The sequence below is a fragment of the Podospora bellae-mahoneyi genome, chromosome 6, assembly GCF_035222275.1.
Source record: "Podospora bellae-mahoneyi strain CBS 112042 chromosome 6, whole genome shotgun sequence".
Classification (NCBI taxonomy): domain Eukaryota; kingdom Fungi; phylum Ascomycota; class Sordariomycetes; order Sordariales; family Podosporaceae; genus Podospora; species Podospora bellae-mahoneyi.
The window spans coordinates 2,943,050-2,959,522 of record NC_085885.1 but is presented as its reverse complement, the minus strand read 5'-3'; the positions used below and the strand labels follow the sequence as shown (position 1 = coordinate 2,959,522).

Below are 16,473 nucleotides of genomic sequence, written 5' to 3'. Positions count from 1 at the left end.
CACAAAGGGCCCAAAACAGGAAGCGAAGAGTTGTGATACACCAGGATCAACCTGTGTACAGTGACAAAGTGATTGCTGGAAAAGGACAGCCGGAAATTCACTGGAGAGACGTGCTGTGATGCCCACTGAGCAGTGAAAAGGGGTCAGCTTGACTCGCCGCAGACCCACCTTTGTGACTGCCAAGCAATGATTTGCCCCGAAGAACGGTGCATCTTCCGGGCGAACTAAATACCCCGTGCTTGTCGGTGGAATCATGGTCGACCATATCTCCATGTCTTCGCCCCGCTGAGAAGATCAGATTAGATCTTTCTGACCAAACACACCTCAAACGACCTACCAGACGTCCATCGCCAACATGACGGCCGAGCAGCAGATTCCCAAGATCAAGCTTGTGCGTATTGCACATGTGTACTACACCCATGCCGATCTCGACAAGGCACACGAGTTTTTGGCCGACTTCGGCTTCACGGTAGCCGACGACAGAGGTGACACAGTATACTTCAAGGGCTATGGGACCGAGCCCTTTGTATACTGTGCCACCAAGGGCGCCGAAAATGAGTTTGGTGGTGCTGGATTTGTTGTCGAGTCCCTGGAGGACTTGGAGCTCGCCTCCAAGACTCTTCCCAAGGCGACCCCAGTCCACGATTCCGATGCGCCCGGTGGCGGCAAGCGCGTAACCTTCAGAGATCCTGTCGATGACTTCCCCTTCCACCTGGTGTATGGGCAAACCCCCGTCGAAAAGTCAGCGCACCTGCCCGAGCTGGAGTACAACTTCCCTGAGAACAAGCATCGGCCCGTCAACAAGACACAACGGTTCAAGAAGGCACCAGCGGCCGTTCACAAGTTGGGCCATGTTGGGTGTTGCGTGACCAACTTTGCCAAGGCGTTCGAGTTCTACACCACTCGGTTCAACCTCAAGCCGAGCGACATCATCCACGAACCCAACGGGAAGGACGTCTCTACCTTCCTTCATTTGGACAGAGGGATGGAACAGGTCGATCATCACACTTGGTTCTTCTTTGAAGGTTAACATCCATGCCCAGATCTCGTTGGTGGCAAAACAACTGACTGACCAATGACTTCAGGGCCCAAATACCACGTCCACCACTCGAGCTTCGAGGTACACGATTTTGATATTCAGTCGTTGGGCCACCAATGGCTTCGGGACAAGGGCTACGACCTGGTGTGGGGTGTTGGCAGACATGTGCTTGGGTCGCAGATTTTCGATTACTGGTGAGTTGGCAGTGCTGTTTGCCAATTAGCTTGATGCGTAGAGATGCTGACTCGGTGCCAGGTACGATCGATCGGGCTTCATTTTGGAACATTACGTAGACGGCGACTTGGTGGATGAGACAACGCCAATTTCGAGATCAGAGGCTGGGCCAGACAGTCTGCATATCTGGGGACCTCCTCTTCCGCCGACATTCTTGCAGTGAAGAAGTTGACCGGTCCGGCTCGCCGGGAGAAGAGGAGAGAATTGAATGTCGGGAGAAGAGCTACGGGTGCACGGGACCAGGAGCGGTGAGGGGTAAGGCAACAGTTGCCCTCCATTGGAAGGATGCTTGCAGGTTGTTTTTTCCCAAGTGTAAAATAAAATCATGTTTGTCTGCATTTTTCATCTCCAACTGGCCCCCACTTTCGGCTGGCAGCTTTGTGCTTGTGCAATATCGACAGGGCCAGAGTGAAGGAATTCATTCTTAACACCGGTCATATGCCGAACCCAATGCGATCTCAAAACCCGGGGGAGATGACCACAATGGGCTATTTTCTTCTTCAATCTGATATTTCATTGGTGGTTGATCTTGTTCGACATCCCCCGGCTGGAAAATGCAACGTCGGAGGGAGCAACTCCATGGCGATTAGTGCCGCCCATTCCAAGATGTTGAAACCGTTGCGATGCTCCACACATTCCACTTCACTCCAGATTCTCATCGACATCTTCTGATAGACTCTCTCTGCAGCTGTCGTTGCCAAGGCGAACATCTTCCTAGGCTCGCCGCCACCGTCTCCGTCCCATGTCACCCTTCCAGTTGCAGTAACTACCACCGTCAACAAGCATCGGCCAAGGATACCGAGCCAGGTTCTGCCATGATTTGGTTGGCTGCAAGAGACGGTGGACACTTCCACTGTCGGGTGGCGAATCCGTCTGAGGTTGTTGAGATTCCATGTTGGCCGGTGTTGTTCAAGAACAAGATGTGCTTCTCGGCCCTATCCGGCCGAGGAGAAGTTCTATAAAAACGAGAGAAACCATCCCGTGTCTTCATTCTACCATCACTCGCAAGATCAGTTCTCGACAGTGTCTCTATCACAATGAAGGTTCTCGCTACTCTTCTCGCCTCAGTCGGCTTGGTAGCCGCCCATGGCTATGTTGACAATGCCACCATTGGTGGCCAATACTACCAAGTAAGTTCCATCTGATCATTCTTAACATGCTTCGAGATGCTAACAGTGTCACAGTTCTATCAGCCTTATATGGACCCCTACATGGGCAACAACAAGCCCCAGAGAGTCTCTCGCTCCATCCCCGGCAACGGTCCCGTCGAGAATGTCGACTCCATCGATGTCCAATGCAATGCTGGCTCTGTTCCCGCTCCTCTCCACGCCCCTGCCGCTGCTGGTTCAACTGTGACCCTTCACTGGACTCTCTGGCCTGACTCCCACATGGGCCCCGTCATCACCTACATGGCTCGTTGCCCCGATAGCGGTTGCCAGAACTGGTCTCCTGGTACCTCGTATGTGCCACGTTGTCCGAATGTTGTGAGGATAAATGCTAACCGCTCAAAAGGGCCGTCTGGTTCAAAATCAAGCAAGGTGGCCGTGAGGGCACCTCCAACAACTGGGCTGCCACCCCTCTCATGAAGAGCCCCGCCACTTACCAGTACACCATTCCCTCTTGCATTCGTCCCGGCTACTACCTTGTCCGCCACGAGATCATTGCCCTCCATGCTGCTTGGACCTATCCCGGTGCTCAGTTCTACCCTGGTTGCCATCAGCTCCAGGTCACTGGCGGCGGTTCGACCAACCCCACCAACTTGGTCTCCTTCCCCGGCGCCTACAAGAGCACCGACCCCGGTGTCACCTATGATGCTTACAAGGGTGAGTCGTAACACTTTTACTTTTTTGTTCAAAAATGTTGTGAAATAGAAACTGACATGGATCTGTTTATAGCTCAAGCCTATACCATTCCCGGACCTGCCGTCTTCACCTGCTAAATGGCGTGTTAGTGACAGCGTTGGACGCTGATTTGGGGTTATAGACTGTTGGTTTCAATTGAATGCCGACTCCAGGCATGATGGTGACTGTGGATGGGCTTGGTGATGTTCACTTCTTGGTACATATATTTTAGCATTGATCTCTTTCTCTCTTCCAACTCATGGTATAGGAGAGAAGATGGAGATCTACCCCTTTTAGCATTGCTATTTTTGGTAAACATTTCACAAACAAGATGAAATTGAGTCTGGGACGATCATTCGAATGGACCTGAAATTCGGAACCCTATTATGACGGCGAGCCAGCTGGCCAAGTTCCAGGGGAAAAGCATGACATATGAACATCTAAAACTGCTGTTTACCGTGGCTTGAAGTTTGATACCTATGTGAAGCAGGTTAGGTTCTGGATGATTTCTCGGATGATCAGATTGCAAGGTGAGCTGGGATTCGTTAGATTGGGTATTTTTGACCTTCCTTTCAGCTGAGTTTCTTTGTATTCACGTCTTCGGCTTACCTTACTCAAGCGACCCACATACCCAGCTTCTTCGTAACAGCTTTAGGAAGCAATTTAGGTAACTTGAGGTTACTTGTTAAAGTTTGTTCTATTATCATTATCGACCTGCACGGCCGAACCTGTGCTCCTCTGGTAAGACTGCAATCTTTGAATTTGGACTTTTGCTTATCCGACACAACTATCTTTCTTGGTCACTTACACACATTCTAAGTGAAAGCGAAGTCTTCAAGGGATGTAAAACATATGGCTAGATCCAACATTTACAGGTTGTCATCAAGAAGTAAGAATTTGATTCGCTGTCATACCATTCCACTTTGGAGTCATTTGGTAACTACCTACCTACCTTAACCCAGAGCCCCTTGTTTCAGAGTCATCCTGACTGTCCAGTTCACAGGTGACCATCCCTTCTTTCACAATAATAGTCATGCATACCTATATTTACAAAGATATATTTATTTTCCATGCTCCATCCACTGGTCCTGTCCTTGTTTTGCATTGCTTTGTTGGTCTGCCTGGGCGTTTCAATCTCTAATTTCAGCATTCTAGCTCTTTGGTATTCCTTGTATCCACCAATCGCCTGCATGTACTGGAAAGCCCTGGCTGCGCAATGAGCATATGTGGTGATACCTTAGCTAAATTGTGTTGTGATACTTGCCCATGTTCATGGATAGGTACCCAGACAAAGCTCTTGAGGGGGTGGTTATGGATTTGTTTGTTGGCTTGTCCTTGTTTGTTGAAGCTGCGGCCATGGAAGTAAAAGAGCACCAGATTGAAAGGATGTCCAGACATTTGGCTTATATACTACATCCCCCGTTGTGAATTGTCTGCTCACGTGAGTTGTTTGGGTGGTCAGTGGAATCCAAAGGTGATAATTGGTCATGTGGAAGCAACTCTGTCGTGTCTTCCCACAATGGTGGTCCCACGTTGCCGACAGGCACCCACGTTTGAGGCATGGTCACCTTCTGGAAAGAGCAATATCTGTTGCCAGTGCAGTCTATCGAACCCATCCAGCTAATTTCCTGCCTGGAATCTATTCTGGCCTTCTGCATGTTCGCCAAACCCGCCACCTGCTTCACAGTTCGTCACGGTCATCTGTCGTATCCACGTCACCACGGACCCAACAGGCAAATTCCAACATGGGTAAGTTACGTGTTTACTATTTATTGATTATCTTTGATTTTGTGTTTTTCTCCCGGCAATCGGCCTCTGTCCCTTCAGGCACCGATTTGTGAAACCAAGGCTTGGAAAACAATCCGCGGAGTCATAATTCATTCAGCACTGTGGCTAAATCTGTCTTCTTGAATACATCATTTGTTGTGCTAGTTAGAGAGCCTATTGAACAAGACTAAATGCTGATTTATCTGTGTCTTATGAGAAGCCCAGGCTGCCACGTCGCTAGAAAACCTGCGAAACCCTTCCAAAAGGTCGCGGAAGGATTTCCAGAGCGACAGCGTCCGATCCACCATCCGAAAGATCAAACCCATGGATGATCTGCGGAAGAGCTTCCCCTTCCTGTTATGGGATGGGAAGGAAGACGAAATGCCGACATTTCTCCCGCTCCCATCGACCCCTGTGCGGTTTGCGAACGAGCTGCCGCAACTCCTGGCGCGAATTGAGGACCACGACGTGGACCGAGACAAAGCGCTGGCATACGCCGACCATGTTTTGTCGCTTCCACGCGACAATAGAGATTTTTTGCGAGTTGTGTATGGGGTCGATGGCTCAGCTGAGTGTCACTCTGACACGGATGATGTGTATGGTGCATTTGCAGTTTGTTTGGACAAACGAACAAAAGAGGGGGAATTCTGTGGAGAAGCCCAGGGGTTCTTTGTGAAAAGGGCACCGTCCATTGAGTGGTTAGAGCTGATGGCGATCACGGAAGCGGTACACCAGACTGTGCTGAGGTTACGACTATCGACTTCCCACCGCCGTGGTGAACTCTACATATTCAGCGATTGCACCAATGTGCTGAATTTTCTAAAGAGGGAGCCTAACAGCACGCTTCGCGAGAAATTAATCTTGACGTCAGTTTATGACTATCTGGTAGCACTATCACAAGAGTTGCACCAAAGGGACATCGGATTGATTATCGCCTGGATACCAGGACACAACCATCACATCACATGTCATGCGCAAAGCGACAAGAAATCACGGAATCTACGGAGGCAATGTCAAAAGAGCCTGCATGAGCTTCGCGATCAGGCTGTGACAGCTCCAAAGCCAATCGCGCACTTCGCACCATCGAAACACAACTCCATATATGGCCAATCCTGCATGCAAGAGATACAGCAGCTGTCGAAAACTTCGAGAATGCCTACCATTATCTAAGCCTTTTCGAACCATCAGAAACCTACGAAGTGCTGTATGGGTACTACATTGCTGCGGTTGAAGCAGGGACAGAGACTGCGGAGCAAGTTCGGTGTCGAAGGGAGGATCTCTTGAGGATTATGTGACGAAGATAGGGGTAAAGAAGGACTATTCACGGATACACACGGGCACCTGAAAGGTACGCCGAACTTTGATTTCTGTAGACTATGTAATGAGAATATGTGTAAGCATAGCTAACCGCCTTGATGCGGTTGCCTCGTCGAGTTGAAAACCTCCCCTACGAAGTGACAGCCATGTGCATGAAATAATGAGGTGGAAGGCAGTGGCTTTCATGTTGCTTCTGGAAAATAACCCGACCAAGGAGCACAGTTTCCAGAGGTTATAAAGGGCATGTCAGTGGGGGACATGTTGCCCAAGGGCGTGACAAAATGGTGCTTGACTTCGGAATTGAACCCTCGGCCTCCTGTGCCCCAAGTTTGTCACGATGCTCCTCACATTTGAATGATGCATATTACACAATGTCAACAGGTAACAACCCTTGCATCAGTTGCATTATGAGGATTTTGGGTTTGAAGGGAAAAAAGTGCAGATCCTAGAGAAAAGGTAACCCAAAAAACAAGCAATTTCTGCCTCCAAGAGGACCTTGCGTTGGTCGTCCCATGTGATCCCAGGCTTCACTGTTCTCTGCAGAGCATTCCCCAGTATGTTCCGAGAACGAGTAGCTCCGGGAGCCCAGTGTGAAAGCCAACACCTCTGCTAACTGCACCACTGAGTGGTTGCTTATTATTGTCCTGCTCCTCCGTCCTTGCACTCAGGTACCTGGAGCAGGGACCAGCCCAACCCTCGAAGATGCAAAGTGATCACTCGCTGCGTCTCACAAATTCAACCCTGACCAGGATGGCTATTTGATCGAGTCAACTTGTCACTCTAACGGCTTGTCTGCGTCTTCAAGATTTTTCTTCAAACTGAGCAGTCAACCAAAAACGAACCGATATTTCAAGGCAGTGCTACTTTTGTTGTTTTCAATTTTCTTTGCTTACAGGTTCCCGTCGACTAATACTCAAAACAACAACAGCTGTTCAAATTCCTTTCACATTCAGGCCATCCCGCCAGTTTCAAAGCCCTTCTCACATGTCCTGCCCAACCTCATCGTTCCTGTCAAAACTTGTCAACAGACGTAGTGCAGTGGAAGACACTAGCCCCATCAGGAAGCCCGGTGCCAACACAAAGATACCTCTTGGATCTATCAGGACGACACTGCCCCACAACGTTGTTCTTCTTGTCGTACATCCTGTAGCCACGGTCCTTGTAAATAGCTGCAAAGAAGTCATGTCAGAAATCGCCCAGTAGCACTCATCGTCGGACGGCAGCGACGTACTGTAGTGTCCCCAGTCCACATTCATCTCGAAACGGGTGATCTCGTTGGGGTTTCCACCCTCGCAACCATTCCCGTCGCAGGCAATGCCCTGAAGTTATCGTCAGTCAATACATCTTCACAGTCGGCCACAGAGACGAAAAATTTACCTTTGTTTTGCTGACATCATCGTATGGGAGATAGTTTTGTCTGTTGTTATTGCCGATTGTACCGCACGTGGGAGGGTCGTGGTAGAAACGGAAGTACGTGACAGGAACAATGTCGCCAAATCCGCCAGCCTCGTAGATCCAGAAGTCGGCCACGCAACTCTTGATGCAGAGGGTGGCGAGGGTGAAGGCGGTGGAGGGTTTCATGGTGAATGATGGGTGGGTAGAGTGCGAAGAGGTAGGTATGCAGATGGCACCGTCGGTGAAAGTGATGAGGGCTGCTGGGTGAGAATGGAAGGGTGTGTGGACTTGGCCAGTATTTATGCTGACCGAAAGCTCAACAGTGTCCTGCTGCCTGGCCTTCTTCGGTGTTTTTGACGCTTTTTGCAATATGGTCATGATCATTGCTTACACCATTCAAACACAGCGTCCGGCGGTGCTCAGCAAGAAAAGTGACACCTGTCTAACCTCGCCCGGCATTGATAGACACGGGATTTTCAGGCGTCAGTATTTCTTTGTCAGCCTAAATGGTCTCTAGCGCTACACAACCCGAGAGGCCTGTAGAAGATCTACAGGCGCACCAGTGGAAGCAGAATGCATAAGTTGAGTCCGCCATTCACCGACGGCGACCAGAGTGAGAATAGTGCCTACCGAAGATCTCTCCGCCTAGCACAATCACACGGCAGTACCCTAGGCATTGGGACCAGGTCTAACTATTATTGGTGAGGACGTACCCGACAGATTGGTCTCGATAGCACATATTTGCCGACCCCTGTCAGATCGCGCGCTTACCAGGGTCGGAGATATCCTCATCAACATAGTTTATGCGATTAACAGTGCACTTTAATATGCTCCTTACTGCGCTAATGGCGTTTGCATTGTTCAGTATCCAGAACCGGGTCTCGAAAGTCTTTGGTTGCAGGCAAGAGGAGGCTTGCTTCGGAACAAATTTGTTCGCTCGCAAACGGACAACTCTGAGTGCTTCAAGCGAAGCTGAGTAAAGCTTCAGCGACTGGAAGCGCTGGCTATCGGGAAGGGCCTGGATGAAGCTGAGATGACGAGAATACAATTTCCTCTCCGATCTCTGCTGCGCTGAAGACCCTCAAGATCAATTCGTTATGACCTGTCTTGGAAGCAAGCGGTACCAGGGCCGTGCAAGAGTTCAAGGCAGACCATCCAAGCCTAATGTCACGTCGTCACTGTCTAATCCATCAGAGTGCCAGTGGAGAACCGTACCTGGGACAAGGAGCTTTCGGTCAGCAGTTTATTGGCTATCCAAACGGTTGTTCTGCCTAGCACATGGCTATTAGGATGATGTGCTCGGCACATTTCCAGACATCATAACAAGCGGGACATCACCCATATTGCTTCTCTTAAGCGCTTGGACAGGAAATACCTGTTCACATCTTCAAGAATGGCAGGACCAGCCTCATTTCTCTCGACATCTTCGATTTTACATTTCCATGGGGGGTTAACATCCGCCGGTGTTTGTATGTAAGGAGTAGCTTTGAAAAATAGAATGTTAGCAACAAATACTAACATATGCAAAAGCTCGGATAGGTTACGGCTTGTCGCCAAGCGAATAAAACAAGCAGTCCTGAGCGCCTCGAAGCGTAGCTGATATCATCTGAGCGAGTGCCGTCGTTGTAATTAACGCTTGCTGGTAGCGTAGTCGAACGCTTGCTGGCGAGGAGTCTGTATCGAAAATGAATTAGTTGCTTACCCATTTTCTTCGATCTCTTGGTTTGTTTTGGTTGACTGCGTTGCAAAGGAAAACAGTTGTTTGAAAGAGGGAGTGTGTGTGGTTGTGAAATTTTGTCCACGCAAAACTGGAACGCGCGCTCAATTCCAATGTCGACGACATAGTCAGGGCTGCTGTTATCGAGAGTTCCTCTGGCGTAGATCTGCACTTCCTTACTTCAAAAACAGGACCTCCTCTAACAATACCCGCATCTACTTGTCCAGTTCCCTGAGAGACAAATCGCTTCCATCTAGCACAGATTACCTGTCAACAATGTGAATAGCTATTTGGTACGTGAAATGCTCGATTTAAATCATCAAGAGATGTCTATTTTGAGCATACAAAAGGCTTTGCTGGAGCATGTGGGCTTATACCAGGCACCTTTAGGTACCGTGTCTAAGATCACTTGGACAGTTACCCAAGTCTGTTTGTGTTTCAAGAAGGTGGCGGCGGGTAAAGCGAGAAGCCTTCAAGTACTGTGATGCCAAGGGCCGATATCTAAATGGTGTAAACAGCAAGTTGGTCGCCAACAGCAGTGGAGGGGAGTGCAATAATGATCTGGTAATTGTGTCCTGGAATCCAGGGAATTATCAGTTCGAATCCTCTTTAGCCCAACTCCTCAAGAGAGACACCAGATACTCATAGACCGGTATTAAGATCAACTACCTTGGTGATGAGGTCTGTAGTTAGGATCCCTCTTCCGAAAACTTAGGATATTGCTACAATTTCTGAATCCCTATGTAGAGTTGACCTCGATCGACGGAATGGTTAACAACAACACAAGAACCTACTGGTGCCCAGAGTCACCCATTGACATTACCTCAATCTACTCTCAAGATGGTGCCTTTGTGAAAAAGCATCCCCGGTCTCCTCGAAGTTTGGGTAAGCATATTGCAAATGCACTATACTTTCCCTTCCGGAAATTTTCCGGTCACCTTTTGGGAGAGTTTGAAAGATTATTTGGCATTTTACCTTTGAAAACTGTGATGGAAGTTTATTAAGTAGTTATTTATCGGGCAGTGAGGTTGCTAAGTTATAATAGGAGGGGTTGGCTATTATTGATGATTAGGTTGGTATTTTCCGTGATTAAAAAACACAAAACATTAACCCTCTAAAGAAAGTTTAAAGTTATTTCTACTCCCAAGGCGGGATTGGGTTTAATGCAGGTACTATTGGTTATCAAATCAGTTAAAGACAAGAATTAAAGACAGTAATAAACGAATGCTCAATAAAAGTTCATCCGGTCTATTCGAGAAGGTGGCCTGTCTTCAATTTCCCTAACTACTAAGACATGCCTATCATCAGTAGACGTTTGGAATCCCGTTGAAACTCTTAGCTGCCCCCAACATATTTTGCTTCCACCTTTCTATGGAATCTTTATACTTCCAGCTCCCTCAGGCTTCAGTTTCCAGCCCCGACTCTAAAGCACCTCTCGTATGATTCTTAGTAGCTCTGCCCCCCTAATTCGAATTTCCTTGGGCGTCTCTACCTCACCCTCAACCGCATTAATATAAAACTAGTACAGGATGTTGTATGTCTCTAATGGCTTGAAAAGATCCATATGTGCAAAAGCGGTGGTAAAACGTGGATAGCCTCCATGCTCCTGGCATGCAGGAAGGCCATATCAAACTATGCATCATCGGCGCAAAATATGTGGCATCCGACATAGTCGATGGTGTTGGGATTGTGTCAGGCCAGTCGAGTAGCTTCTCAATGGTTTTAAAACCTTCCCTACTGGTTTTTCTTGCGTTTCTATCACTTCTGATGTGACACATGATTTGGTGACGGTGCCCAGGCACCCAAGCAATCGTCAACACCCATCCCGTCTTATCCACTCTTCTGATAGCTTCACCAAATAATCGTACACCGGAGCCATTTCCAGCTTGTAAATGGGGACTTCGTGTGGATATCGTTGCAAATACTCGAGAACTTGAGCGCTGTCAGCGAGTATGTGCGGCTCACCCCGGGACGGTGTAGCCTTACGGCGGCGAGGAACGGTCTGATGCACTGCTTCAGTGATTCCCATGAGATAGTCCCAGTGGATTGATGGGACCTCATCGATAAAGAACCCCTGTGATTTTCCAACAAAATGTTCGTCGTCTGTCCTTGCATCTGGACAGATGGCAAAGGCGCCTGGAACGGGTTCCCAATCGAAATGCAATGCGGCTGAACCATCCATGCCATAGATCAACCGAACAATGTCTCCTTCTTTCCGTGGCAATGCTTCAATATAGGCAGCATATGCCAGTGCAGCCTCCCGATTTATTTGTTGGTCTTCGATTCGGGCTAACAGCTTCGGGTAGTGATTCGAAAATAGCTGCAGGAAGCTTGGGCTTGGAGGCATCGGATAAAATATCGGTTCTTCGTCCTCTTTGACATCCCAGAGTAGAAAAGGGTATTTTTTACTAGGATCATCTGATTTGGCCTGTCTGATTCCGACTTGGGCTTCGTCGGTTTGAAGGTCGTCCAATGTCCTTTTTATCGGCGTCCGGTATATCTTTAACGAAAGCATATCTTGTCCATCTGGATAAATGAAAATAAATTAGCAAAAACATCCGGTACTAATGAACCTATTTCAACGAAGGATCCAGTCATCCTGAGGCAGTCTTGCACGGTAAACAAGGAATAGCAACCGCGGTGAGGCAATGTAGCCTCGTGTTTACCTGAGATGTGACTCAGACGAACAGGATTGAATGGACTTTCAGGGAAGTCAAAAGGTCAAAAGGTCAAAAGGTTGAGAGTTTGAGTGATGGAAGTTGATCCTAAAACAGCTCGAAACAAGTCATGCATCAGTGGACTTACTCATCTGCCGCTAGCTACCCTCTATCCAGGGACGTTGTTGGAGAAGAAAAGTGGGTGTTCGTTAATGATGCGTGCGTAACCAGAGGAATTCAATGAAGTTGTGAGAGCCATTTCCCTATTCAACGGAACAAGAGAACACGCCCGCTTGCCGAAGTGGGACCTCCATGGAGGGAAGGAGCTCACCTACCTCCGTCCAAGCTCCTTCCACATTAGTGAGACATGATGTAGTATATACGCAAGTTATTGGAATGATGGACCTTGGACATATTCCATTAAGAGAGTGGAATATTTGTTGATGAAGGTATGGTAGGTAATTAAATGGATGGGACAGAAGGACACGGAGCGTCAAAAAGGTGAAGCTAGCTTTATACCATACAATCACGAATCTTACCCACAGAGTGACCGTGCCAGAAATGGAGGGTAATCCCGAGGCCGAGCCTCGAGTCATGACTGTCAAATATCCAACTGTAACAATATTACAGATTCGTGACATTCACTGCAAAAGAGAACGATGATGCTGCAAAATGATCTGACGCGGTACATCAGAAAGCTCAGCTGGCAAATGTTGGACGGATGACGACTTGACAGAGCCCAGCAGGCCGGTCAAATAGACCCACCAATGAAAAAATCACTCTGATTGGCTGATGATTTGCTCCCATGCTCTCTCGGGCGGCCGCGGCTTCTACCCAAGTCAAAGCCTGGGGCGTCTGCTGTTTTGTGAAGAGCGTACCACCTCCAGAGCCTCATCATATGTCTGCAGCCCTCCGCAGCCTGATTTCCGCCGCACTCCCCTCCCCCGATCTAACTTCAGGCACAGGTCCCAGTTGTACCGGTAGCTGCCCCTGCGTAGTCCGACCTCTTTCCACACCCAAAACGACGTCTTTGTGCTCTTTGCTCAACCTTTGCCCTCTAACTAACAAAGTGAGGACAGTGGCAAGGCCAGCAAACGCGACATACTGTTCATTTGTCAGCTGATCAATTCCCAAACACCAACGAACAGATAAAAAACCACATACCATGATCCAAACCAACCTTAGTGACTCAAAATATACGCCCCTCACAACCTGCTGTTGCTGCTCACCAAGCAATTCAATCCTCTCGATACTCCCGGCCGCTTCTCCCCCTCCAAACCAATTCGCGATATCACCTCCCAATTTCTCAACCAGACCACGGTTCCGCCCATCCATTCCATTCTGAAAGATCACTCCCCCAACGACAATCGACACCGCAGTCGCCATCGACCTCGCAAACCCCATCGCCGCAATCACCGCCGCAGTATCAAGCTCGCTCGCCGCCGCCTGCGCAGCCAGAATCGGCCCCTCGATGTTCATACCCACTCCTACTCCAGCCAGAATCTCGTACCCGAACAACTTCCCGAGATGATCTGGCTCCGCAAAGTCAAGGCTGAGGAACAACCCCACTCCAAGCATGAGGAAGACCTGCGCGGCATACATAACGGGGAGATACCTCCCCGTCTTTTGGATAGCTACCCCCGCAAACGCCGCCGATAAAGAACACGAGACGATTAATGGGACAAGGTGGACTCCCGACGTGAGCGCATTGGCTCCAAGCACGGATTGGGAATAGAGAGGGAGATAATACGCCAGTCCAATGAAAACGAACGAGTCGAAGGCGAAGACGCCGTAGGCAGCGATGGTGGAGAGATTGGGGAATAACCTTGCGGGGAATATTGGGTTGGGGGCTAACTTCCACTCGTTAAAGAAGAAGAGGAATAGGGTCAGGACGCCAAAGACGAGGAGGTTGATGACTGTGGGGGAAGACCAGGCTAGCACTACATTGCCGAAGTCGAGGGCCAGGAGGATCATCAGGGCACTACCGATAATGAGGAGCGAGCCAGACCAGTCCAGAGCTTTGAGCCCGGTCAGAATTGGGGTCTTGGGCGGTGATGGGAGTGGAAGGAAGATGAGGATGGTGAAGAAAACTAGAAAACCGATGGGAACTATGGATTGGTTAGTGCGATTCTGTGGAGGAAGAAAGCTCAAGTGACAAAACTGACGGTTTATCCAAAAACACCACCTCCAACTCAACCTGGTGCTCATCACACCACCTATCACCGGCCCAATCGCACTCCCCAACGCCCACACCCCGCTTGTTACCGCGAGATACAGCCCCCTATCTCTCAAGCTGAACGAGTCACAAATTATCACATTGACCATCATTCCCATTCCACTCGCACCTACTCCTTGCCATGTTCTTCCGATGATTAGGGAGTGCAAGTTCTCTGCTAGGGCGCATAGCAAGCTTGCGAAGAAGAAGATGGCCTGTGATAAAAGCATGATGGGTTTGCGGCCAAAGATGTCGAACACTGCGCCCCAGATGGGTGTGCTGGCTGTGTGGGCGAGGATGAAGGAAGAGCCGATCCAGATGTAGCCTTGTGGGGAGGCAAAGTCGGCCACGATGGAGGGAATGGAGGGGGTGAGGATCGTCAGGTCGAGAGAAGACAAGAGAACAGAAAGGCAGAGGGGTGTTAAAAGGAAGGTGATGTCCCGCTTGGCCATGGAAAAGTCGGGGTGGCTATCATCCTCAGGTGGTACTTTAGGGCCGGAAAGTGTGATGAGGTTGTTGTTGGAGGGGTTGGTGTGTGCAGGTTGGGGTGCAACGGTAACGGTTTGTGTTTGCGTTGCCATTCTGGATGTACTAACTAGTATGAATGGTACAATGAACGATGCAAGGCAAAAAGGCAAAAAACATGGGAGTTGAGGCTGACATGAAGTCAAGATAAAGTTGTTGATTACGGAATGGTCGGAGGTACGTACCTCCGATACCCCTGTCGGCCTTTGTCCGAGCCGACTGCCTGGTGAGATTGAGGTAACAATGGGATCCGAGATATCGCAAGTCAATGGATGAGCACCAGACAATTTGGGAAGTCCGAGGACAACTCATTGCTTGGTTTCTTGACTTTAAGCTACCTCTGACGACCAGACCATAGCGTCAAATGATTCCACCGCCCCCAGCTCTCAATCACTTCGTCTTCACCTTCTCCCCATCTTTCAACCTCCCGAAAACATCAAACACAACCCCCCACCTCACCAAATTCAACAAGGCGGATGCCAACACCCCGCCCCAAACCAAGTCGTTCCATTTGCCAAACTCCCAAAACGCCTCCGCGCCCAAACCCTTGTATATGGACCAGATATGGCCATAATCCGCCAGCCCGACCACGACGCAGTAGCCCTTGACGGTCCATTTATCCTTGCTGAAGCAGCACACGACAGCCAAGCCGGCAAGGAGGAGGAAGACGTTGACCAGCTGGAGGGTGACCGTTTCGGCCTGGGGAGAGAACTCGGGAGGCTGAGTAGTCTTGGTGGTGTAGAGCAAGTCGGGCGGGAGTTGACGGGTGAAGTAGTGCTGGGCGCCAGGGTTGATGATGCCGACGCGGTAAGCTTCGAGGCTGGGGAATTGTGAGTGATTTGGGCAATTAGAGGCGTGGGCAGAATGGGGGACGTACAGCATCAGTGGCTCGATCACGCCGAGGATGATGAGCGGGAAGGTTGGGAGGATTGAGCGTGTCATTTTGGTGGTAATTTTCTTGACGGCAATGAGTGAAAGAGTGTGTAAACAATTCGACAGCGCCAACGGTGGGGGAGTTGCTAGTTAAGTGACAGTGGCGGAATCTTTCAGGGCTGTTGGTTGCTGTTGGTTGCGAAGGATCAACCCTGTGTCACAGGGTTTTGCGTGGATGCGGTTGGCTGTTGGTACGATGCAATTGGTGCTGTGTTGGTGCTGTTGGCTGGTGTTCCCTGGGTTAGGGTTACGTCGACACAGGAGTGACCCCTGAGCGGTGGATACATCTCCTTCCCGGATTTGTTTACTTTACTTCCTCAGCAACTGACGAACAACCCGTCCGGGTTCTCGCCGTTGACGATGGCACTTCCGGTTCCGGCATATCTGCATCCTTGCACAAGCTATGCAGAATTTACTCCAGTTTTCGCCATGGACCTCGAGCGGTGAACTTCTTCAATCGGCGATCCTGGTTTGACCCCTCCACCAATGCTGGTCACATCGCTCACTTTAAGCGATGTCTTTAGCGAGCAGGCTCGGGTCAAGCTTTTTTTTTTTCGATGGAGGCTTCTAAAATAAGAAGATGTGGAAGCACCAAGCCCTGCAGAGTATGGTTTTCTTGATCTTAGAAAAGCGGTGATGAAAGGGGCCTGGCTGTCGTTACCCTTGAGAGCCTTTTCAATCGCAGAGGCTTTGTCAATGTTGCGCAGATTCTGCCAAGAGTTTTTTGATGGCTGGACTGCGTGTTTGTGGGCCAGAAGGGAAGCCGGTGCGGCGCCGGCCGTATGGGCCATGTGGCTGGGGAACAAGCTCGGGGGTCTCAGGGGTTGCATTTT

The 16,473-nt window shown here is 49.5% G+C and overlaps 6 protein-coding genes across 6 annotated transcripts; 3 read left to right on the top strand and 3 right to left on the bottom strand.

Moving 5' to 3' along the window:
• Window positions 1–168: 168 nt before the first annotated feature.
• Window positions 169–1,436, top strand: QC761_0096670 (uncharacterized protein; the record flags this gene model as incomplete). The annotated part of the gene is made up of 3 exons (XM_062873036.1): window positions 169–1,025; window positions 1,086–1,233; window positions 1,295–1,436. Exons 1-3 carry the CDS (start codon window positions 356–358, stop codon window positions 1,434–1,436), a joined length of 960 nt encoding a protein of 319 aa, XP_062729874.1. The 5' UTR covers window positions 169–355.
• An 874-nt stretch (window positions 1,437–2,310) lies between these two features.
• Window positions 2,311–3,520, top strand: QC761_607780 (uncharacterized protein; the record flags this gene model as incomplete). Its single annotated transcript, XM_062881210.1, has 4 exons — window positions 2,311–2,403; window positions 2,458–2,732; window positions 2,786–3,096; window positions 3,169–3,520. The coding sequence occupies 4 exons, from the start codon at window positions 2,311–2,313 to the stop codon at window positions 3,210–3,212; spliced, it is 723 nt and encodes a 240-aa protein (XP_062729873.1). The 3' UTR covers window positions 3,213–3,520.
• Window positions 3,521–5,262: 1,742 nt separating this feature from the next.
• On the top strand, window positions 5,263–6,051 carry QC761_607777 (uncharacterized protein; the record flags this gene model as incomplete). Its single annotated transcript, XM_062881209.1, has 1 exon — window positions 5,263–6,051. One exon carries the CDS (start codon window positions 5,263–5,265, stop codon window positions 6,049–6,051), a length of 789 nt encoding a protein of 262 aa, XP_062729872.1.
• A 1,158-nt stretch (window positions 6,052–7,209) lies between these two features.
• QC761_607775 (uncharacterized protein) lies at window positions 7,210–7,779 on the bottom strand (the record flags this gene model as incomplete). Its single annotated transcript, XM_062881208.1, has 3 exons — window positions 7,210–7,367; window positions 7,430–7,517; window positions 7,576–7,779. The coding sequence occupies 3 exons, from the start codon at window positions 7,777–7,779 to the stop codon at window positions 7,210–7,212; spliced, it is 450 nt and encodes a 149-aa protein (XP_062729871.1).
• Window positions 7,780–12,454: 4,675 nt separating this feature from the next.
• QC761_607770 (uncharacterized protein) lies at window positions 12,455–14,763 on the bottom strand (the record flags this gene model as incomplete). Its single annotated transcript, XM_062881207.1, has 3 exons — window positions 12,455–13,071; window positions 13,132–14,075; window positions 14,133–14,763. 3 exons carry the CDS (start codon window positions 14,761–14,763, stop codon window positions 12,862–12,864), a joined length of 1,785 nt encoding a protein of 594 aa, XP_062729870.1. The 3' UTR covers window positions 12,455–12,861.
• A 334-nt stretch (window positions 14,764–15,097) lies between these two features.
• On the bottom strand, window positions 15,098–16,190 carry QC761_607765 (uncharacterized protein; the record flags this gene model as incomplete). The annotated part of the gene is given in 3 exon segments (XM_062881206.1): window positions 15,098–15,527; window positions 15,585–15,759; window positions 15,770–16,190. 2 exon segments carry the CDS (start codon window positions 15,647–15,649, stop codon window positions 15,098–15,100), a joined length of 495 nt encoding a protein of 164 aa, XP_062729869.1. The 5' UTR covers window positions 15,650–15,759; window positions 15,770–16,190.
• Between the last annotated feature and the right edge of the window lie 283 nt (window positions 16,191–16,473).